This window comes from Phaethon aethereus, assembly GCF_964289735.1.
Source record: "Phaethon aethereus genome assembly, chromosome: 17".
Classification (NCBI taxonomy): domain Eukaryota; kingdom Metazoa; phylum Chordata; class Aves; order Phaethontiformes; family Phaethontidae; genus Phaethon; species Phaethon aethereus.
This window is the reverse complement of record NC_138593.1, coordinates 7790290-7814328: the sequence shown is the minus strand read 5'-3', so window position 1 is coordinate 7814328 and position 24039 is coordinate 7790290. Positions and strand designations below refer to the sequence as shown.

At 48.1% G+C, this 24039-nt stretch overlaps 1 protein-coding gene across 1 annotated transcript in view; it reads right to left on the bottom strand.

Moving 5' to 3' along the window:
* FBRSL1 (fibrosin like 1) overlaps positions 1 to 20513 on the bottom strand; it is a 550180-nt gene extending 529667 nt beyond the window's left edge. Inside the window, exon 1 of the mRNA XM_082007705.1 lies at positions 19498 to 20513. Coding sequence (XP_081863831.1) covers positions 19498 to 19791 — 294 coding nt within the window. The 5' untranslated portion in view covers positions 19792 to 20513. The remainder of the gene's footprint in view (positions 1 to 19497) is intronic.
* Between the last annotated feature and the right edge of the window lie 3526 nt (positions 20514 to 24039).

Below are 24039 nucleotides of genomic sequence, written 5' to 3'. Positions count from 1 at the left end.
GGAGTGGGGGGGGATTTCACAAACAAAATCCCGAGAATGTAGAAAGAGTTGGGGGAGGAGGGAATAGCGACTGCCAAAAGATGCTCAGCAGCAAAAGATGCTTTTTACTCTTACAGTAATACAAATTCAGTTACTAAACAGGTGGAGAGAAGACTCTTAACAGGACAGCTGAGACATTGCTTTGAGAATGAGAAAAAGCTTGTTTTTAGTGTGAAAAGCTCTACCCCATGCAGCTATTTGTAGCTAGTAGAATACACTGGATTTCTTGCCTTTATCACCACAAACAAGAGCCTGTTTGTAATGTAAAGCTGCAAGTTACACGGCCAGTACCAGTGTCTGTTCCTTTATACTTCATCTCCCAGTTTTATCATAAACACACACACAGCTTACAGTTGCCTATAAATTCCATCCTCAAACTCCTCAGAACAAAACACCATGTACTTTAATCTTAATGTACTTTCCTATCAAAAAGATCCTGCATGCAGGGCTTACAACTACCAAGCAGTAGAAGTACTGCGAGATAAGTTATCCTTGTTTTACAGAAGAAATGGAGGGACAGAGATTAAATAACTTATCTAGACGGGGGAAAAAAAAGTGATGTGCCCCAATTTTCAACTCTGATTTTTCCAGCCCCCCAAGCTGTGCTGTAACCACTTTGGAGAAGCTCTTGAGTAGCTACTGCAGAGAAAATAGTTGCAAAAAATTGAATCTGACACCCAGTTTTAATAAAACTTACACACTTCTGTTCAATAAGCAGGACGTGAGAAGCCTCACAAGTTTAAAGCTCAGAGAACTTAAAACTAGGTGCTTGTGCACCTGTAATTATCTGAACAGTAGGTTTTATACAAAACCAGGAGACTTCACAGGTGCTGCTCTGGTCACAACAATGTACAGTGCCATCAAGGAGTTTACAAGAAATCTAAGTCAGGTCCAACTAGTTTAAGTACATGGAAGAGAGAAAACACATACGCTCCTGCGTGCGTGTGCATGCACATATGCTTTGGTATCCTAGTGTACGATGCAAAACAAGAAACTCCTTCAGCTACCAGTGAAGTTGGGCAACGCCGTGCGGAGGCAGGTGGATGCAACCACCTCCCTGGAACCCGCCTTCTGGCATACAAATTTATTATCAGTTTAAGGTTGAGTTGTCACTTATGAGAAAATAAATTTCCTTAAAATATTTCTCGGCCTACAATCTTTATTCTGTGAATCCAGCACAAGACTGCTGAGTGCTTGGCAAGGCATTGTTTCACAGACCCGTCAAAAGGTTATGTTTATAAAAACCTCTACCTCTCATCAAAAGAGGAAACGCTTAAACAGGTTAAATTTGGCCTAGCAAGAAACTTGCATAAAGATTAGCTAATGTATTTGCTATGATGTTGCGAGAGACTGTTTTATTAGCTTAATTTGTCTTCAGCAGCACCGGAGACCAAGGTAACTACAGCTGAGTTGCTGGAGCCTGTAAGAAAAAAAAAAAGGAAAAAAAAAAAAATACTTTTGAAAAAGTATCCTGTTATTCTTGCACTTGCAAACTGTTTTTTGTTTGTTTGTTTTTAAAAAAGGCTTGCTTATTTGAAGCAAATTAAGCTTTTAAAAAGCTAGCTGGCTGTTGGCAAATATTTTAGACCATTCCTCCACTTCAAAGACTGTTCATATCAGAGATTCTACAAAGTCCACAGCATGCTAAATTGACACAAATCCCCGACAGAAACAGAGCTTATATTTAACCTACTAGCAAAATTCAGCTACCTGAATAATTAATATTCTTCAAATTAAGACTTCACTTAGCTCTCTAGGTGTACAATATTAAATCTATTACCATTTTATTAATTTTCAGCACACCAGTGGAGTTAAGATCAAAATCAGAGAGCAGACATGGGAACTTGGCACCAGTGAAGACTGAGTGTTTTGACCCTGGCTTCAGCAAGGCAGGATTTCACCCTTGGTCACTCCATGCTGCTTCAGTTTATTTTTCCTTCTTTCCTCCAGCTCTTTTTGTTTTGTTTTTTTTTTCTTTCATATCTTTTCTGAAATACACTGCAGCTCCAGCGAGTTCCCAGCCCTCAAACAATGTGTTTTTTAACTATGAAGCTGAGATCGCCAATACAAATGAAATCTGTGTTGCAGCAGCTTCCATGGAGCTGGGACCACTTTACAGTGTCCTGTCAGATATTAAAAAAAGAAAGACAAAGAAAAAAGACCACAATAAAAGTAAGCAATCTTGTTTCCTTTGGGTGTGAAAAGGCTTTGAGAGAAAAAAAAAAATACGAAGCAGCTAATGGTAATCGGTTACACAGAATCCCTCATCCGTGTGTTTTGCTTCCAGGCAGCGCCAAGCATACGAGAGCAAAACGCGACATCAGATCCACGTGAAATTCTGCACCTAATCTGCAAACCAGTTACCATGACTGCACATGCAAATTGGTCACATAAAAGCCAGTCAGAGGAATAATTGGCTATTTGGAGGTACAAAATGACTAATCTATCACAGCCACCACATAAGTGGGGGTTTTTTTCCCCCTCTGCTTCATAATTGCGCCACTTAATTCTCCAAGTCCAACCTACTATTTTGGATGCAATATGGTACAGTAAGTACTGTAATGAAGCAGGAAGCAGGAGAACCCAGGCTCCATCCAGAGCTCCACCACTGCTGCGACAAGTCCAGACTTCAATCTGTGCCCCGCAGACCTCAGCGGGAAGTCAAGGGACAACTTCTAAAGGTGATTATGAAAAACACACCCATTCCCAGGGGTCTTAAACGTGTCTTTGTAGGGAACTGCGTATCCTCTGAAGAAGCCTTAGAAGCCACCAGCGCTGAAAACCCCAGCTTGGGTTGCATCTCTACTGTCAGTGCCACCAATGCCACTTGTGTGCCCGACCGTCCATCAGGACAGGTACTCTCTCCTAAACAGAGTACCTTCAACAACCTACCCTCAGCAGAATTTTCCTGTTGTTATTCTAGCAAACAGTATCTTTTAAAAATCATAACTTTGCAGAACTTTCACGTTTACCAAAGTAGCAAAAGTTGAGCACAAGTATAAAACCCCATCACTATTTAGCCTTTGAATAACTTTAGCCAGTTTTATTCCAGGTCCTTATGACTTAGGGCAGGAGCAAAGCATTAGTCATTTTTCCCCTCATCCACAGGCAATGGGAATCAGTGACAAATGATTTCCCTTATTAGCAAGCACGAAGACTAGCTAGCTTCAACTTCAACGTCACTTTAAGCCACTAAGATATCAACTATTTTCCTGCTAGAATTATTGATAATTTTGTTTTAATGACATTGTCATGGGACATGAAATTAAATCAGATAAGGCACAATTTTAGAAGAAAATAGGAGGCAAAATAGAACAGGTCTGTATAAAACCTCAGACTCAATTGCTTAGACTTCAAGGATGCCATGCCAGCAAGCTTTCTATTAAACACTTCAATAAAGCAGGACAGTTAAAGCCTTGAATATTCTTACTTCTATGCACAAACAGATCAGTTGCTAGTAATTATTTGCTTTCCCTATGCTTCAGGCATCCCCGTCTGTGAAATGGGCCTAATATCTTCATTAGTCTAGACAGTAAGTGTTAAGTCCTACATAGGAGTTGATATACCACTGTCATCTCATTTCTTATCTTCTAAGATTTATAACAAAATATAATCCTCTCTATTCGTATTTTCAGCCCAAAATACAAGTGCTTGACCTTGTGCTTGCAAGTTTCTCATGGTTAAATTTCAAGCCCATCTTCTTGGTGGAGCTGGGAGTCCAAGGCATAACCAACTCTCCCTTCTCCTGCAACTGGGGTCAAGAAAGCCCCTGGCTCCAGACAGGTTCCTCCCATGCATTACCGGCAGGTGCTTTCTCATCTTCTCACTCCTCACATTTTCTGATGAATCCATATGCGCTGCTGGAGATGGGATTTGGCATGCATGCTCAGATGTAAAAACCTTCTGCCCAGATGTGCTAATCCCCTGTGGCAACCCACTTCACCACACATGACCTCCAATGGCATGATTTGACAAGGTCAATGACTACTGTGCCACAGAGGTTACTTATGCTCACTGAAGTCTCCAATGTGCACACAAGTGTGTCCCTCCCTCTCTTTTAATGCAATTAAATGCTTTTGATTTAGAAATTTGCACAATTTCCGTACAATTTTCTCACCCTCCCCACACAACCAGTCTCCATTAAAGCCATTTTCTGCAGCAGAGCCAGTGTTTAGCTAGGCTCAAATGACGATATTTTTATCCTCCCGACACGTTCTTCAACCCCTCCATGGGATTACAGCAGGGAAAACGACACTGATGGGAAGAGCTGCTTCTCTCCCCACTCTTTGGATTTAATATCCAATACAGGCTTCTCAACAGATGCACAGGAAACAGCTTAGAAAGAAAGGAGAAGAAAAGAAGAACAGAAGGCTAGAAAGAAAGAACTCTTGTGTAAACTGAGCTATAAAGGCCATTTGCAGGCTGAACTACTTTTAACCTTCTGCCATCAGCAGGGTTAGGTACCTCATCCACGCCAAGCACCCGACCAAGCGCAAACAAAAGCTTGTCTCTTCTTTCTCCCTGTCACATTGAAACTAATCAGTGAAAACAAGGTAGAAACTGGGTTTTCAGAGCAATTAAATTGCAAGCGAGGTTTTATCTTTCCAAGTAGTCCCTTCTACACTCAGCCACTCCTACTACCCCATATATGACCACATCATCCCAACTTCACAAGCTTAACCAAGACCAGAGTCATTCCAGCACCATCATCATTTTACACGATCCATTTCTGTGGACCCCCGACTTAGAAGATGACCTAAAACACAGAAAGAACATGTAGCTATAATCTGCTACAAAGGCTCAGGCCACATTTGCAGGGTTTCTTTAATCAATACACATCTGCTCCGCAGCCCCCTCTCCCCTGCATCTGGCTCCCCTCTGCCAGAAGGGCATCTGCGTGGCTGAGCAGCGAGCCAGAGCGGGGAACCAGGGAATTTGTTTTCCTGGCAGCATAAATGCCAGTGCTGGCACGAGGGAGGTAATCAGGACAAGCAGCCAGGGCAGGAAGCGACCATCCCCTTCAGCAAAAACACGTACTTATGTCAGATTAAAGTGGTCACAGCCCCAGCTCCCTCTCCCCATTTCTGCAAGCGTGGGAATTACCCAGCAGCATGGAAGATCGAGTCATTTAGCTTTGCAAAAGGGTGTCTGTCTAAATACAGAGCTATTTTCAGAGTTTTTTTCTCTCACCGTCTTCCCCTCCCTTAAAAAAAATAAAAATATTTGAATAAAGGGATTGGGACCCCATCAGTCACCACGTCCCCATCCCCGGGTACGGAGCGAAGGACACGGCGCCGTGCTGCAAGGGGCTGAGGACAGCAGCCCTGGGCTCCTAAATAGAAGGGTGCTAACGTTTTCTCTGGCAAGGTAAACAAACCGAGCAGTACAAAGATTGAATGACTCCATGGAACAAAAGGGAAAATAAGGTCAAACTGGGGGGAGGTGGGGGGGGGGGGAAAGCGAAACAAGAAGCAGCCGAGATGAGAGAGATATGACAGATACAAACACACAGACCAAAACCCCCAACGGGCTGCTCATTAGCTCTGAAGCCAAGCACATGGAAAAAGAGAAGAATTTACTTCTTCCTCAACCGGAATGTTTGCATAATTGTCACTTTCAATTTTACATAATTCCCTTTCCTACACATTTGTTTCGTGTCTAGGCCACCATGCATGAAATAAACCCCTGTATCGAGACGGCCTGCCTGTGCGACATGCGGTGCTAAGGAGATTGGGTTTCCCGTTTATTCCCGTATTACATTCCAAGAAGGTGTGAACAATGCTTTATTGGACTTAAAATAATATCGACCAAACAGATATCCACCCCAGCCAGGATGTGTTTGCCTAAGCAGATTTTTCTAAAACAATAAAGCTGAGTGAGTTATTATTTAAGCACTAATTAAATACCATTTTTCCCCTTTCCTTCACAAGGCACACTGAACACAGGACAGGCACCGCACCAACAAAAAATTCAGTCCGAAGTTTTAGGGTTGCTTCTTCCCTCAGCACCAATTAAAATTACATGCATTCACTTTGGGTATAGGTTCCATCTTCTGCACATTTAGTGCCGATACCCAAGTGCCCTATTAAAAAAAGCTCAGATACTGAAATATCAACACTAACTTGTCTTTTAGACACACGTTTCTAGATGCTGTTTAGAAAATCTACATTAAGAAGAGCGTGGGCACAAGATGAACTTTCAACATTAAAAGGAGTAGTACTAAGTAACTAGGCACCCAAATTCTCTTTTTTTTCCTATTTAAAAACAGAAATAAACCATTTCAATGACCATAGTCTAAAGAGAACGCAACACCACTTCCTTGTTCAGGCTGAACAAAATAGAAAACAGAAAGATTAAACGTTGTTAAACACAGATGATATTTAAAGTTCCTGCAGCTTTAAAGCTTGACAACATAGTATTAGGAGAACTAGAAAATCTAAAAAAAAAAAAAAATATTCTGTATGTCACTGCAAAAGTTTTACCTTATAATTCAGCTGCAACCCAAATTCTGACCTTCTTGAAAGGTATCCGCAGCTCCCAGAACAAGCCATTTGAGTGTTTCTAGTTTGGCAGCTGCCGGGGAAGCACAAGCAACGGGATGTCGATTCACCCGTCAGGAAGACCTCCAGCCTATTTCTGTTCCTTTCACCAGCATCAGGAATACGTTGCAAGACACCAGCATTTACTCTTTTCCAAAAGGCTTGATCGCCATGAAGGCACAACGCCAGCTGATTTTTTTCCCTGTGCTTTTTCACCTCCAGCCCTGCCTCCCGAAGCACACCGGCTAAACCGCGCTGCCGCAGGCTGCCGCGCTCCCCAGAGCGGCTCTCTACCGGGGGGAGACCCCCACGCTCACATTCTGCTCCCTACCCTCAATCTTACACCATGATTAATCCCTTCCCAACGCCAAAATATGTACAGGGATGCTCCAGTAAAATTGGTAAAATAAGCCACACTGTATTTTTCCCCCAGGTCTGTATTCCTCTCGGCATGCTTTTTGTGTCTGGGTTTACGCTTTAGGCACAGACTCATTCCTACAGTTTGAATGAATACTATTCCTATTCAGCAGAGACCGAGTGAAGAATCACATTTTGCTTCTGTTCTGAACCTCGCAAAGGTAATACTAGGAAAAACACCAGCAACTTCATCTGCTAAACACTTGCAAGCAGGGAACGGGAATTTTAACGCACACATGCACAAAAGGAGACATGTAAAAGAACAAAAAGAATTCATCTATCGCTTGAGACAAAAAAAACCCAAAACATCTATTCCCCCTCCTCAGTACTTGCTCCTTTTTGCCCAGGTAAGCTCACTCAAACAGTGAAAATTCACCTACTGGTAATCAGCAGAAAATCAGAATTATATAAAAATCACACCAAGAAATACCCCAAAGGCAGGCAAGCTTTATTTACTTGCGGGGAACACACCACCAGCAGCCGCCCGTTTCCTAGCCCCAACGCCGCAGCACGCTCTGCATCACAGCGTCTCGCCACGCTTCACAAGGGCCCCCCAGAGCCTCCCCTCCCAGCGCTGGCCGCACGGCCGCCGCGGGAGGACGGGCACAGCGGGCAGCCCGCCCGGCGCGAGGCGAGGCGGCCGCCCGGGCCCCGCAGCGGCACAGCCCGCCGGCAGCCTCCCGGCGGTTTTCGCTGCCTGTTTCCATCCAGCCCGGACCTGGCGCTTCCTAAGCTGGGCTGGGTTGTGCTGAAGTGCGAGGCAGGTGTTCGGGTCCAGCTGGTCTATTGTAACTCGGTGTTACTCCCCGGCACCAGCGTGCCTGAACGGGTCGTCTTTCGGTCCTGCGGTACGGTGCCAAATCTCTCATCGCCAAGCGACGGCAGTAAGCGGTGGCAGTAAAATCTGCCAATTGCTCTATAAGCGTTAAAAAGAAATGACCAATCTCTCTGCAATACACAGGAACCATTAAATAAACCAAATTACCTGATTTTAGATAAATAGCACCTTGTAGTTAGCACAGATATCGACGCCAGCAACTCACATCCTGTCCTTTTTGAGGTAAAATTAATATCCTTTCAGGTTGCACCAACCTTACGAAGAAAGTTACGCAGAAACATCATAAAGCACGGCCCGGCTTGAGCCGCCGGTCTTCTGCCAAGCACTACACGGGAGACAGGCAACCAGGCACGGTGCCTGAGTGCGGACCACAAACACACCAGCAAGCAGCTATTTAGTAACAGTCACAGCTAGCTGACCTTCAGGCAGAAACTCGGTAACCCGGCCATGATGACATTGCTGGCCCTGGACTGTCGGCAGCATTTGTTTTGGCAGTGGTAAAGAAAATCCACTGATATATTTTGACCGGGAAACACTGATCAGGAAACCAGCAAAGACCTCACTCCTGTCCAACAGGAAGGCTTGAACACCCTCCCCTGGAAAGCCAGTCACGCCTGCTCCATCCGAGCAACACAACACATCCCAGTAGTCGAGAGAAATCATTTTAAGATCTTGAAATCCAGCAGCATGGCTTGCTTCGAAGCTGGAGCACAAGAGCAAGATGTGCCTAGAGACCAGGAACTTCATAACCCCAGAACGACAACTCTGAGCTCCTCCTGGGTGGAGGAAAACCAGGCAATATGCTCAGAGACTTTACAGCCCATTAATGTACTTCTCAGGACATGGCTGAAGATAAGACACCAAAGATGCTCTGCCTGGAAACAGCCTGTGCAAACGGTTTGTTTTTTAAAAAAAGACCAACTTCAGAAAGAATTCTTGGGAACCTACCAAGAAAACAAAACTACACACAGTTGTTTATCAGAGGTAGCACCTGGGAGTTTGCATCAGTTTACACAGGCCTGGGTTACAGCAGTTCATAACCTCTGTTTTGGAAATGGCATGTCCTACACCTGCCAAAACACAAGCTCATTTTCTAGCTGAGGCAATTGGGTTTGATGTTAACACGAGGCTCTAGACAACCTCCCATCCAACAGCTGCTAAAAAGATCATCTTTTCTTGTGAGAAGCCTAGAACTTGTACAGACGACTTCGTAACGAGCACGGGAACCTTCTTCTGACCGAGCCCGGCAAGCACTTTTGCCTAGATGCAGATAAAACTTTAATTTCTAAGTCACATACGCTACGTGACTTAGGGTCATCCAATGACGTGGAAGAAAAGTCATGAGCTGTATGAAATCAAGCTACAGCGCACGTGCAGCCCAGAGGCTCTCGTTTCTGTTTCATTACCCCTCTTCCCAACACAAACAGCATCGGGAACGTCAGCGCCTGCATGGAAGCCGTCTCAAAATGGTTCTCCCTACACAAGTGTCGTTGGCCCTGCAGATGCAGCCATCTCCACAGCCACGGAAAGGATCTGAAAAAGTAGCTCAACTCCCACTAGTACCTGCAGGGACAGCCCGCAAACAAAACCCCCCACCCATTCCCCTCACCACCAGGCACACCCGGGGGGCTGCCCGGGGAGCATTAATAGGGCTGGAATGGGGTTATCAGTTAGTGTGATGTAATCAACGACATTACCATGCGCACATTATAAAGAACACACAGACATCTGCGGAGTGTGATGGATGAGCTGATAGCAGGCGAGTTATAGAATCCGTCTGGTCGGAAAACCATTGTCATTTTCAGCTAAAAATCACGTTAGCAAACTCATATCACAACGTGGTACTACTTAGCTTTAAACTAGAATACCAGAGTAAATGGTATTCTTTTTTCCTGGAGAGATCTTGCAAAATATTCAGTAACTCAATACTAACAGCAGTATGGCAGGTTTTTTCCTTTTTCCTTTTCTTTTCTTTGGGTATTTTTTTTTTTTTTTTTAAATGTACCAAGTGCTTTAGTTAAGTCTGAGAAAAAAGGAGGGAGGTTTTTGCTCATCTTGCAACAAAACCTCTCTTGAGATACGTGTCTGTTCCACATCAGGAGAGTTTCCTAGTAAACCCAAGAACGAGCGCTTCAATGAGAAGCAAGGTTATAAATCCAGAGCATCAGTAAGGACGGATGAAGCCTAGGAGACCTGAAGAAGCCCTCGGTCAAGGCCTGTATTTTAACTCTAAGGGGAGATAGAGAACTAAAGCTCGGAAAATCTCACACTAAATTTACACTTGCAGCGGTACCCAGAGCGCAGCACGCTCGGTGGGGCGTCGCGCTGGTCAGCACCTCCCGCGTGAAAGACACACACCAGACATGAACCCGAGGTGGGGCAGAGGGGAAGCGTTTCACTGGCGGTTCACACAGGAAGATTTCGACTTTGGCTGCAAGCTGCTCAAGCGAGAACCGAGGCCAGACGACACCGATGCGCGCACTCGCTCCCCACTGTAACACCCAGCACGCGGCCACGAGCAGTGTCACAGAGTGCCGTGCTCGCACCCGGGCAAAACTCGTCCCTGGGAGCATCCGACCGTAGACAAGCATGTCCCCACCCCGTAACGCAGCAAAACAGGGAAGACTGCCGTGGCTCCGAAGCACCGATGGCGTGAGCAGCTCTTTCATCCGCGGCTCTCCCGTCACCTCCTGCACAAACACGGCACTTACCTCAAGTTACACATACCAGGGTCGAGAGACGGTCGAGTCGGAGGGTGACATGAGTCCCCCTGAGCGGCAAACCCAGGCTCCCACCGGCTGCCCGAGCAATGGCACCGGCGGCCGAGGTGACGCAGCCGGCGATGAAAGGACTCGCCTGGAGCTCAGAGAGGAAACTTGTGGCAGAGTCAGAAAGAAAACCCCGTTATCTCGACTTCCGGACCCCTCTGCTAACCGCCAGACCACAAAACTCTTTTATTGCAGGATAACATTACAACAAATAGCTATTTTCTGTTAGCAGAAAACCCACTTTGCAGTTTTACTTTTAAAAATGTATTTTCACTCCAACTCTGTAGGATTGCAAGCCAGCCCTGTGACAGGGCATAAACAGTTCTTCCCTCTTTTGCATGCCCCACTTTTATTAAGTAAACCCCATAAAAGCAATTACTGAGCTTTGGACTGAAAAATAAATAGCAGGGGAAGGGAAGGAAAAAAAAAAAAAAAAAAAAGAGACACACAGCAAATTCTGTGTATCTTCATTTGCATGCAGATTCCCTCCCTCCCCCTTTCTAAGGTTTTTGCCATGAGGTCTTTTATGTCTCTTTCAATAATCATATAATTATATGATTCCTAAAGTACATGCTGGCAACACTTCAGGGGATTTTAGTCATTACAGGTGACAAGACTTTTCTCTCATGCCTAATGCTCGCTAGGATTTCCTTCCACTTCATTCACAGATAAGACGAAGAACCAAGTGACACCCAAAATCCTCTCCCAGACAGATTTTGGGGGAATCATCCCTCTTCCTTCTCCATTACAGATACACGGAAGCAGCCAGAACTGAACTGCAACGAACTTCAACCGGAATGAAGCATTTTTTCAATTAAGCGGCCCATCATTTTTCCCAGGCACCACATCCAACTATTTTAATGGCTTTCACATTTTTTCTTTGATTTTACAATCTGAAAGAAATGCCAAGGTTCCATCAAGGACCAAGAACGCCGTAATTCCATTTCTTCCAATGGTTGCAAGTTATTAACAAGCTGTCAAAACACCATAATTATTTTATATCAAGTTTGACTGATTCCATAAACATCTCTTAGCTGCACACTATCTTGAGTCTCGCTCCTCCTGAGTGCAAGTATGTGCTCAGGCTAAGTGGAATAAGGAGGTTACACGTCCTCTTTGACAGCACTGCAAGAGACATTTATGAGCCACCAAAAAAATCAACAGCAATAATACATTTATTAGCCGATGCCCTCTGATTTCATTGTGAGGTTCAACAAGACATTTCTTCCCCTAAAATCCTTTGAGTTTTTAGCTCTTCTGGAGAAATAAGAGCTACCAGCAAAGAAACTACAGCCTCACTAACCCACGGGCGGGGTTAAAGAAATGACCTTCGTGCCCATCAGCCTGCTGAAAGGCCAGAAGCCCTAAATTATCATTTGCTTCCCTACTTGGGCTGCACGCTTCCTCCTAACCTAAGCATCTCCTCACTAAGTACAGGCTAGATCAGGGATACGCTAGCATCAGAGTAAGTCAATCTATATTTAAAATCAGGGAAAAAAACCCCCACCACCAAACAATTACAGTCGTATTTTTACGAAGCTAGAAAGAACATCTGCTGGAGAGGAAGATAATGCGATGATATGCAATGGCAAACGCTATTAACTTCACGTTTAGACTACGGGCACAAGCGCACCACGCAGACGCACATTTTCCGAACGCCTCTCCACCACAGCCCGTGCAGAAGAGAGCACGGCCGGCTGCGGGCAGAGGAGAGGAGCCCGAGCGCAGCTCCCCCGGCCTGCCGACGAGTGCCCAGCAGTCCCCAAAATAGAACATTTGACTTCAAATTGCCACGTCTGTGTGGCACAACTATACATAGCCAGTACAAGATTAAAAAAGCCTTGCTCTGAGCACAAAGGGAGAGACAGGAATGGTGCCATAAGCCCATGTTTTGCAGCCAGTAGCGCAGGGAAATCATTTTGATCCCTTCAATCCCCTTATCCATGCCAACCACTGACCTTGCAGATGCAACTTTTGTTCACGTTTAGTCCCTTTTTGGCTTGAAGCATGACAGAGCCACAAAGGAAGCGCTCTCCGTTCCTCTTGGATCACGCAAGCGCTACGTACATAGCTGCCCCCGCGCCCCTTTCCACCAGGTATTTCTGAACTTCGGATCCAGTCACTCGGCACAAAATAATTAAGCTACAAAAATTGACGTGCACCTCTCTGCCCGTCATTAGGGCCCGACACACCTGCTGGCCTGGCTGGGCACAGGGCGGGCGAGCCCTGCAGCCGCTGTTCGTACCTGCCCAGCTTTCACAACCGCTTGCACCAGAGGAACTGGACCGACAACTGAGCGCGTTTTGCCGAGGCAGCTCGGAAGCTGTTTAACCCTCTCCTCCGTTTTAAACAGTTTATATTAATAACAAGGACTGATTCCCCTTTCGGCATCTGAACAGTATTCTTAATAGTTCATTAGTTTTGGAAAAGAGACTATTTTTCAAGGAGACGGGACAGGGCCAGTAAAACAGTGCTCTGACTCTTCCCTACGCAAGGAGCGCGGCTGGAGCGGTCACAGCCCCCGTCGTGCTGAACACAGCAGAGCCAGAAGACGTGTAAACAGCAAGAACCACTTCACCCACATAAAACTCTTTTACACCTTTACCGTGGTAAAGTGGAAGCATTAAAGTGCAGTGAATTGGAAATTGTTCTCGCTCACAGCTGGGTGTTCACATACAACTAATACCAAGCTGCATGCCCTACACAGTGTATTTCAAATCCTTATTTTAAAAAAAATATTGCATCAAGCAGGACACAGCATTTGAGTTCTGCCAGTACTGTTCCCTCTCAAGTACTTGCTGCAGCACCGCAGACAAACCACACCGTGTTTCCCACAGCCTGCGTCACCAGGACGAAGACCAGACACCAGAGAAGCTGAAGCGATAACCAAATTTCGGTAGCGCTTTCCCCAGCCAAGGTGCCCGCAGGTTTAGGACCTATACGCACGCAAAGCCCACCGGGTCTGGTTAAGCCTGACGCAGGGGGAAGGGAACGCCCGCAGCAGCCGTGCCTGGAGAATTCAACGCCTCGCAGCAAGAAACGGGAAGCAGGAGAACAGGATAGCGGGGGGGGGGACGGACCACCACTACCCCAAAACCCTCACAGCAGTATAACTGTCTCCAGCCTGGGTACTGTACCTCTGCACCTATAGGAATTTTTAAAGAGGCACATATGATGTGATACATCAGCCCTTCTGCAGAGCAAGCAGGAATCTCTCAAACACCGTGAGACACTCTGGGCTGATCACATCCCGCCCCGCTCCCTTGTTCGCTGGCATTTTCCCGGAAAGTAACACTGGGATATGATAGTCAGTCTCGTTCTGTGAAATAATTGAGGTGAACGATAAAAAGTCCATCTCATTAGCATACTGAGAGGACAGTAAAGTTTTCTGTTCTTACTAGACAAGAAGCCAAATGCACTATTGCAAGTAAACATTAATTTGGATCCAGTATCATCTATTATTTGGGTGAAGTGGAACACTAATTTTATTATAGCCCTTTTATTAAAAAAAATGTATCTGTGCAATACAGAGTATCTTATATTTCTTAAGTATGATATTTTAAAATTTTTAAAATCAATTGTGATTTATCTTCTGAATTTCTCTGTGGTGGTTGGTCCACCTGACATTTCAGCAAGCTTCATCTCACGTTCTACCCCAGGTTTCAGACCACTGAAGAAAGGCTGAGCTGTTATGCTACAGGAAACTATTTTGGAAAAATTGGTAAGCTATTAAGAGGTCTTTCAAAAAAACCCGGACAGACAGGGTCAAGTGCTGTTGGAGCCAGAAACGAGACCTCCGGTAGGGAGGAGGGCGACCCCGGAGCTGCGCTGGGATTTCCGCAGCCGAGCCTCAGGTCAGCAAGCCACCGACGCCATCGCAGCCACCTTAAACACATAATGGCGCCCTGTGACGCAGGCCGGCGGGCATCGCCCCGGCCGCGGGCTGTACGCGCCGCGCATGCGGTCGCTCCCGCTGAGCGGCGCGCTCCCCGGTGCCCAACGCACCCGTTGATCCCAGCGGGGTCTACGGATGAGGTAAGGAACTCCAGCTCGTCCAACAAAAGAGCTGGATCCTTCCTCATGGCTGCCGGCCACCCGGCCGCGGAGTGCCGGGACCCTCGCTCCCCGCCGCTCCCGGCCCGCCTGAGCCGGTGCTCCGGGCGTCCCAGAGCCCACCCCTCCGTTTTAGCCCTGCAGGAACCACCTCTTATTCCTTAACAACAACAAAATGCCTTAAGTACCCGCTTCAGACGAGATGCAAAAAAAATCAACAGCTAGGAGAACAAATCGATGGAGACTAACAAGCCTTGGGGAGAACCAAAAGGCATTTAGAGCCCTTAGAGCACCATCCAGAAAATCATTAGCTTTCCTGAGGTTAAAAGCACTTTTTGTAAGGAATAACCAGCCATCAGAAACACTAACTTGATGCACCATCACTTGACAATTAAGTAGAAGGGAAAAATACTTTAAAACCTAGAAACTTGTTTTAAAACCCACGACTAATCACAGAAAAAAACTAAGCTGCAAAGTACATATAGAGAGAGATGATGAATAGGAAGTTACATAGCTAGGTCAGTGGAACTAGCACGAAACCTTTGGAACAGGAAGCTGCAGTTAAATACGCCGGTTTTCTTATCAATGAGAGATCAGAGCAACTGTAACAGCACAGTGTACAACACACATGTGAAAACAGCCTTATCAAGATAACAGCTGAAGAACTTATGGATTCTGTCCAGAAGTCTACTACCACCATTAGGCTTTCTAAACTCTGCTACACTCAAGTGGAAACAGCAGAGCAGGGACTGTGATTCAGCACTGCCGCACCTCTGGATACGCGCAGAAGTAAGAGCGGGCGAAGCGTTCGTCTCCTTGGGGGCTGCGACCAGAGGCAGCTGGGCCCCACCTCAGCTTGTAAGGGCAGCACCACCGCTTCAACACGACGTGCACGACGTCAAGGTCTGCCTCCTTCCAGCTCGGGGATCTCCTTCTGAACAACGCGCCGCTCCACGCGCATTTGCTAGCGGATTCTCTGCGAGATTCTGTAAGTAGGTTAAACGTTCCTAAAAAACCCATACGCGCACACACACACCGGGAAAGCTCAAATTTCCATACGGCGTTCCAAAGCTTTGCTGGATTCTGTAAAAATGATAAACAACAGCCAAAAAAGAAAACACAACCCCTTGTCTTTACAATTACTTTGGGAGAACAATTGCTCTCAAAGATCGCATTCATTAACATTCTGATGAAGTTCCCTTTTAGCGCTGTTTTTCATACTTGAAAGGAACAGCTATGATCAGAGAGAGCCCTCAACTACCGACTCACTCATTTAGACTCTCTCGCTCTGATTCACCAATCACCTTCAAGAATAATTAGCAGCTTCGTCTGAACGTAATGAATATACGCACATGCTCACGTACATGCCATTCATTTCGGAAGGTGGCAAGAAATCCCCCGTTTCTCAGCCCGCCAGCTTTTCTGACCCCGGCGCAGGACCCATCTCCTGGGCAGCACCAGCACCTGAGGGCTTTCCGGTAGCCGGCCGCCTCGCTGACCACCTCAGCCCAGCAGCTCAGCACAAACTAAGTTTCCAGGCTGTTAACTCCAAAGTTGTGTTCAGTGGCTGGGTATTAAAAAAAGAAAAAACAAAACACCACTACACACACACCAGTTGCACGTCACTCTGTGGGAGCCGGATTTCTACAAGAATATTCAGGGGAAGGAAGGGAAAGGGGAAGTTTTAGCTTCTTATGCACAGAAAGAGGCTGCTGCTGGTTTGTCTGCGGGCTTTCCCCCCCGCCCCTTAATTAAAAAAAAACACATAATCAAATCTGTCTTTATGCGAAAGATGGTAGGATAGGGGATCCTGAAGTTACAACTAAGTATCGCAGAAAAAAGACGCAATATTTTCACATGACAACTGCCAAAGGGAACACTGTCACATCGGTTAAATCAAAATCCAGAATGCTTAAAGTTCACACCAAAGAGCTAAAGGAGACTTCAAAAAGGCGTCCCTCAGTATTAACCTTAACTGCTCATATCCCCAGGTCAACATAAAGGAAGAAAAAAAAAAATATATATATATAGCAGCCTTCACTTACAGGAACACCAGTGGTGAGAATTTTCTTTAGTGGGGAAGGGGAATTCACAATATTTTGAGATAAAAAGAAAAACAAACAAAAAACCACCTTACTTCTCCCAAATTTGTCTACCACTAAGTTTTGCCTAACTATTGAGAAACTTAATTTCCAGGGGAAAGCCCAAAGCTTATCTAGCCTACTAAACGTAATCACAGCTCACTGTAACATCAAGTGACAAACCAACCTCGAAGAACACAAGAAAGGATCACAATAAACTACCACATATGCAACAAAAGCTCCTTTTAGGATTAGAAATTAAATAAAACAGACTTTCTTAGTTCACTATTGTTTCTAGGCTGCACACTGACTTTTACTCTTTCTCCTCTCTCATGAACATGGAAGGTTTCAATTCTTATTTATTCTCAAAATACCATCACAGCAGATTTTAAGTACTCTTACAGAACAAACACACACTGAAAGGCAAACCTCCTCCAAAGCAGGAGAAAACCACCAGTTGCAGACCAGTTCACTAGAGAACACAGCTCCACACCAGGCAAAATGACCTTGCCGTTTCAGTCATTTACAGGGGCATATGCTGCTTTAAAGTAGTTTTGCCTTAATAATCCCCTTCCCTTGCTGCTGCATCAAATCTGCCGGACATCACCCGTGCTCAAAGGCAGTGCTGCATGGAAAATCCACGCAATGCAGAGTATTTTCTTTTCAGCGTTACTTGAATTTACAAAATGCACAGGATCATTAGGGCTCTCCGAGAACCAAAAATGCAACATACCTCCTAGCTCAGCACCAGAACGAAACAGGTGACTTCTGCTCCCGCTATATTCCCTCCAAGGGGCCAACTACCAGCCGAGACGCCGAGGTGCACGCATTGTCTTGCGTGCTGGTAAATACAGTAGAAATCAATTAATTTCAGGTGGTACCAAAACGTTTTCCAACAGTTTGAAAGGGGACAGTTTTGTTAAGACTTGCATATAATTTTTTTTTATTTTTAAGAAAAAACGGAAGCACTTCTACAGACAGATGTACTTTGGGGTGGCAGAAGTTTAAGGTCACCTTCTATCCTCATGCGCCCTGTTATCAAGGTTACAGTTTGGTTGATTTGATAACAAGGCTTATGCCATTTGAAAAGCCCGGAGTTTTCCCCGTCAGCCCTGGAGGGACTGCACTATCATTTGAATTCTATTTCCTGATAATGTGCTCATCATGGTAGAAAATTTCTGCAGGAAGATGAATTTTACTTTCTTCACTGACAGCTCATCGGGGACTCAGGGGTTTAATTGGACCTATCTGCTGATGCATTATTTGACTAAGAGCATGCCCAAGAAGGAGGAGAAAAAAAAAAAAGACGATACAGATAGGTCTATGGTTTGTTTTAGAGGCACGCAAAAGCGGATCACTCGCTCATTATCAGTTCCACGTAGACAAAGTAGTTGGCTTTCCTGTTAGGACAACACCCCCCAAACGATGCCGCGAGTGGCCGAAGAATAGCCATCGCCGAGCTAACACGAATCGACTTCCCGCTCCGGCACCTACACACCTAGGGCTGCTCAGGGACTGCTGGGCTAAACGTCCCTCCTGAGCAGAAGCCCAGGCTCCCCAAGCAAAGGTTTCGTCACCCCGACACCAGGGCAGGTGGCCAAGGCCATTGCCAACACCCCTGTGGGAGCACAGGGACCATCTCTGGGACTTCGAGAAGTTGGTTCCATGAGCAAAAAACTCCCCATAGCCATGACACCAGCAGAGCCCAGCGGCCTGCGCAGCAGGAGGGGTGGGCTGCGGGAGAAGCCGAGCCCACAAACAAGATGGGGTCTCAAAGTTAGAGACCCCAGGGCAAATCCGAGATTATTCATTAGCCTGCACAGAACCCTTCGTCACTCTAAGGCAGGCACATAGACACAAAAGCGACAGGAAAGCTGAAGTAGGGAGAGCACCCAAAACTCTGCCCACGTTTTTACCACGGCGTGTCGAAGAAAGTGGGCAAAGGCACCGGACCGGGGTGGCTCATATTTACCAGGAATTCAAGTTATTATGCCCGTCAAGCAACTTCTTAGGTGCTTTCTCTCAACAACTCACTTCTTCCCCTCGTACACAAACAAAAATCATAAGTCAAAATCTTAGTTTGTCAATGCCCCTCTGAAAATACTAAATTTCCTGCTCTGCTTAACTTAGCTCAGACAAGGCAGGCAGTATTTGCTCAGCAAATATTGTTTGTAATAAGTTAGACAAGCAATATTTTTTGCCAGCCTATTAACACCAGAAAAATATGTACAGTCAACAAGAGATGAAGAATTTGTTCAATTACTTCAAAAATGGGAATTACAACCAAGGGATTATTATCCATTTAAACATCTCTTTTCCACAAAATGTCAAACACTAGCCATTGCTAACAATCTCCGGAGACAGATAAAGTAACATTTTCGCAACGCAAACACAAACTCCTCGAGCCGGGCGGGAGGGGGGGTACCATTCACAGCGGTACCGGACCATCCCAGCCCGCCAGCAGGGTTTTGCAGCCCCCCGCCAGCCGCTGAACCCCCCGCCAGCCACCGGGCTCGCCCTCGGGGACAGTTAACGCCGGGGGGGCGCAGCAAGTTGCCCGCGGGGCCGCCAGCGCCCGCGCTGGCTCGCCACCCTCCGACCGCGGCCCCGAGGTCCCCCCGGGCTGACACCAGGATTAATGTCCATTAATTGCTATTCGCCACATTCAGCAGCCCGAGTGCGCCGCGCTTCCTTCCCCAATTTTCAAGCGCTTTCTCCCCCGCCCCGCTTCCCCGCCCGCCCCCCGGCCCGCCCGCTCTCACCTCCAGGGCTTCCAGGCTGTTGAAGCTGGCTATGGCGAAGCCATCGATCAGGTCCTCCTCCTGCGAGCTGGACTCGCGGCGGCGGCGGCGCGGGGGCCGGGCGGCGCGGGCGGCGGGCGGCGGGCCCCGCGGGGCGGTGCAGCGCTGGCCGCCGGCCTCCGCGCCGGGGCCCGGCTCCTTCTCGGAGCCCGAGGAGGGGCTCTGGTTCCGCGGGTCGCGGGCCGCCGCCTCCCGCCGCCGCACGCGGTCCCGCTGCGACCTCGACCGCCGGCTCTGCCGGATTTTCCCATCCATCGCCGAAGAAGCAGCAAATAAAAAAAAAATATTTAAAAATAATAATAATAAAAATAATTAAAAATTAAAAAAAAACACACAAGGAGAAGGCCGGGCGCGGGGGGGGGCGGGGGGGGCGCGGGGGGAGAGAAAAGTCGCCCCCCTCCAACTCACCGCTTCCCCTCTCCAAACCCCGGAGCCCTTAAAAAACAATAATAATTTTAAAAAAAAAATCAACAACAACAAAAAAAATCCTGCTGTTCAGACCCTCGGATCCAGGGCGATGATAATCCACAGAGCAAGGCTGGGTGGCGGTGGGGCGAGCGGCACACACACACACAAAAAATATTAAATCCACGGAATGACCTTGACAAATTTCCACCCCCCGCCCCCCCCACCCCCCAAAAAAGCAGAGACGGGAAGAGGAGGGGAGGAAAAAAAAAATAAAAATAAAAAAGCAGGGGGGGGTATCTCTGGATCAGGACGAGGACACCTCGGGTTCACTCGGCGCGGAAGAGAGAGGCAGATCCAGGAGGCTCGACCCAGCTCGGGATAATCCAGGCGCGGCGCCCCCTCCCCGGGGGCAGCGCCGCTCCGGGGCCCCGCTCCGGCCGCCGCACGCCGCGGCGGGGGGGCCGCCGCCGCCGCCGCGCTCGCCGCCCAACTTTCTTGCCGCGGAGCGAGCGAGACAATCCCTGGGCAGCCCCCGCCGCCGCCCGCCGCCGCCCGCCGCCGCCGCCGCCGACCCCTCCTCGCCGGGCGCCGCCGGCGGCTCGCAGCCCCCCGCCGGCGCGGCGCGGCGCCCCCGCCGCCGTCGCCCGCTGCCGGATGGCGCTCGCCCGCCCGCCCCAGCCCGGCCGCCCGCGGCGCGGCGCAGCCCCGGCCCCAGAAGCCGCTCAGTCGGCGCTGCCCGGATGCCGCCCCATTCTCCCCGAGCTGGGACGCGGCGCTAGCACCGCCCGGCCGGCCGCGCATGAGCAGGGCTGCCAGCTGCGCGTCATTCCCCGGCGCAGGCCCGGCCGTGCCCCCGGCCCCCCCCCTTCCTCCTCCTCCTCCTTCCCGCCCCGCCGCCGCCTCGCTGCGCCTCGGCGGGGAGCGGAGGGGCCGCCGCGGCCCGCCCTCGGCCCCGCCGCCGCGAAAAGTTTTCCCCCCGGCCCGGCTGTCGCGCCTCCTCCCTGCCGCGGCCCGGCGACCCCCCTGCCCCGCTCTCGCCTCACAGGGCCGGCTGAGACCCCGGGAAATGGGGAGAGGGGGCGCGGCGAGAGGGGTTGGCCGGGGGCGAGGGACGAGTGGAGGGGACGGGGGGCGAGCTGGGGACGAGCGGTGGGGCGGGTTGAGGGTCAGAGGATGAGCCAGGGACAAGGGGCGACCTGAGGGATGAGTTGGGGGTTAAACGATGAGCTGAGGGGTGAGGGACAGACTGAGGGACGAGTTGGGGGTTGAGGACAACCCGAGGGACACAAGAGGAGCTGAGGGATGAGCCAGGGAACTGTCTGGGGGTCAAGGGACATGTTCGGGGACAAGCTGGTGATGAGGGCATGGGGGCAAAGGAGCTGGGCAGCCAGAGCTGTGGGTTGGACATGGAGCAGCACGAGGGGGCCGAGGGTGAAGGCCAGGGTCCTGGAGATGGGGGCAGGAGGCCCTTCCTGTTCATTATCCCCTGCTCCCCATCCGTCCATCTTGCTGAGGTTTCATTCGGACTCTGCAACGCAGGAGGAGGCTGCAGGTCCCTTCTTGTTTCCCTGCTGTTTTGGGCCCTCTCTTCCAGGATCGCCTCGGCCAAGGCTGGGTCCCTGGGCACATCCCTGGAAAGGCGGAGTGGCTTGGTGGCCGACCAAGCAGCTGTGCACAGCCCAGCCCCAGGGACAGCGCTGAGGGAGGTGTCCGTGGATCAGGGCCCCGGCGCAGAGCACTGGCTGTCCCACGTATCGCAATGGTAGCGGGACCCAATCCTCCTGTTATCATCTTTTATTGCACGCAGTCAGATATTACCGTGTGTTACCGTCACTCCTGGGTACTCCCTTCCTTGTGTGTGGCTGGCTTTGCTCCATTTGACTGACTTGGCTCCATTCCTTACATCTTTGGCTGCTCGCGCCTTCCCCAGGGGGTAGCCTCCAGTTCTGGATGTGAGAGAAGTTAGAAGGAAGTTGTGAAATAAAACCTAAAGAAGTCCACTGAGCTTCATAAATAAGCAGGGAAAAATCCATGAAGGAGATTCAGTGTTAGCGGGAGCCGTGGAAGTACGGGAAGCCAGAAGAGTCTCCTGCCACCTGCTCCCACTCGCGTTCCTGTTCCGTCACCGCCGGGGATGGCGGCTTCCTCCAGCCGGTGCCCCCAGCAGCTGCCCCTGGTCGCTGGGCGTCTAACACACCCGTCAAAGGCTTCAACTGCAGCGCCAAACTTTCCTCGGTTTTCTTCTGTTCCTGATCTAAGTGTAATAACAGAACAGTTGAAAATTAGCTTCCTTCCAGCCAGCCCCAACAGGCTCTTTTTGAAGGGTTTCTGGTGTCTGGCGAAAGCTTTGACCTACCTTAAACAGGAGCTAAAATAAATATCATCCTTTTAAAAACGTAGCATAGAAACGTGATTTAAATTTAAGCAATTTAAAACCAAAGATAGAAATCCCCTGTGTAGTACAAAGCCTCTTAATGCAAATAGTCAGTCATGCATTGCATGCCTCAATCACGCGTGTATCAGTGTCATTTGTGTCCTAATAAAATCCTATAATCTTTTGCGTGCCAATTAAGTGGGGAAGATAGCTAAGTCTAGCCGCTTCCTCGAGTAATTACAGGCTAGTGGGGTGTCAGACAGTTACCTGCCATGGGTTTTGCTGGACTGTGGATTTCCAATGGGGTATTTTCTCTCCTGTTTCTTTAAGGGACAGTACTGTAATTTCTCGAATGTATGGTATTTTAAAGCTATAACCAAGATCCAGGGGACGGTTGTTAATGAAAGATGTAGAGTTTAGATACACTCAGTTAAACAATGGATTGAGCTTAACAACTGTATTTGCTTCACCAATATTTTAAGAGTCACTTTCTAGAAAAGAGCATTTACACCCAGTTCAGTAAGCTATTTTTACATTTGTGAGCCTGTCCTATAATTTACAAGGTAATTTCTGTGTCGCTTATAAGTACGTCTTAAGGGTAAGCTGTTAAAAAAGACAAGCTGGGGAATCTGTAGCAGTTTCTCTTGGTAGCGCTCATTTCAGTCCTGTTGCGCTTTAGGTCCTCCATCATTAATATGCATTTCTAGTTCTCTTTTTTTCATTCCCTTCCAAATTTGCTGACCAACAAGGACAGTGGAAATTGCCTGTAAAGTTCCTTTCTTTATTTCCTGTCAGCAGGGTCATCAAGATTCTCAGCCTGCTTACGTGTTTACATACAGGAGTTTAATGTCACCGTGAGCGTAAACCGAAGGTGCCTTCTGGGGAAAGTTGTGAACACAGTTGTTTTTTCAATTACCTCCACCAATTCAGCAGCACTATGATTATCCATAGTTATCCCCAATTTTGTATATACGTATATTTTTGTGGAAAGGCACAGTAGAAGGGTCATCCAAAGGAATTAACAAATCAAACAGTCCGCATGTGAAAGGATGCCTCTGTTTGAAACGGCATCTTTGAATCAGTTGTGCCTTTCCTTCCACCAAGGCAATTTCACATTTTCAATAGAAGGCAGACCTACAGTGATCCCCCCCCCAGCATCAAATGGCTTTCCGCACAATGATATTCATCACGTTATAACTCCAGGTGAATGATAATGGATCAGGGGGAATGAAAACAGATGGATGTTAAAACAGACAATTCCCTGCCACGAACCTGGGAGCCCTCCGCGGCTGCCTAGTCCGTTCATTCAGTTCGTAATTGTATTAGACATTCCAACAATAGAGAGGCCTTCTTCATTAATCCTGAATTTACTGAAAAGAAGCTTTGCAGACTATAGTTCTTTCAGTGCTTTGACAAGACCAGGCAAAATTTACCGCAGGCTTAAATGGATAAAACTCAGCTAGATGGAAACTCGCACAGAAAATTCCAAAAGAAGCAAGGGCGATGGGCCAGCGAGACAAGGGAGGAGGACAGCCCAGCAGCAGCACCGCGGGTGGACAGGAGACACTCGAGTTCCTTTGCACCAGAGCTGCAGCTTAGATGATACCGAGGAAACGTATAGAAAAGCTTTCCTCCTGCGGGAGTGCGGGCGTAGCTGAACCTGCCACCACTGCACCTGCGTTTGCGCTGGTTTTCCTTTCCAGCAGCCAGGCTACAGCTAG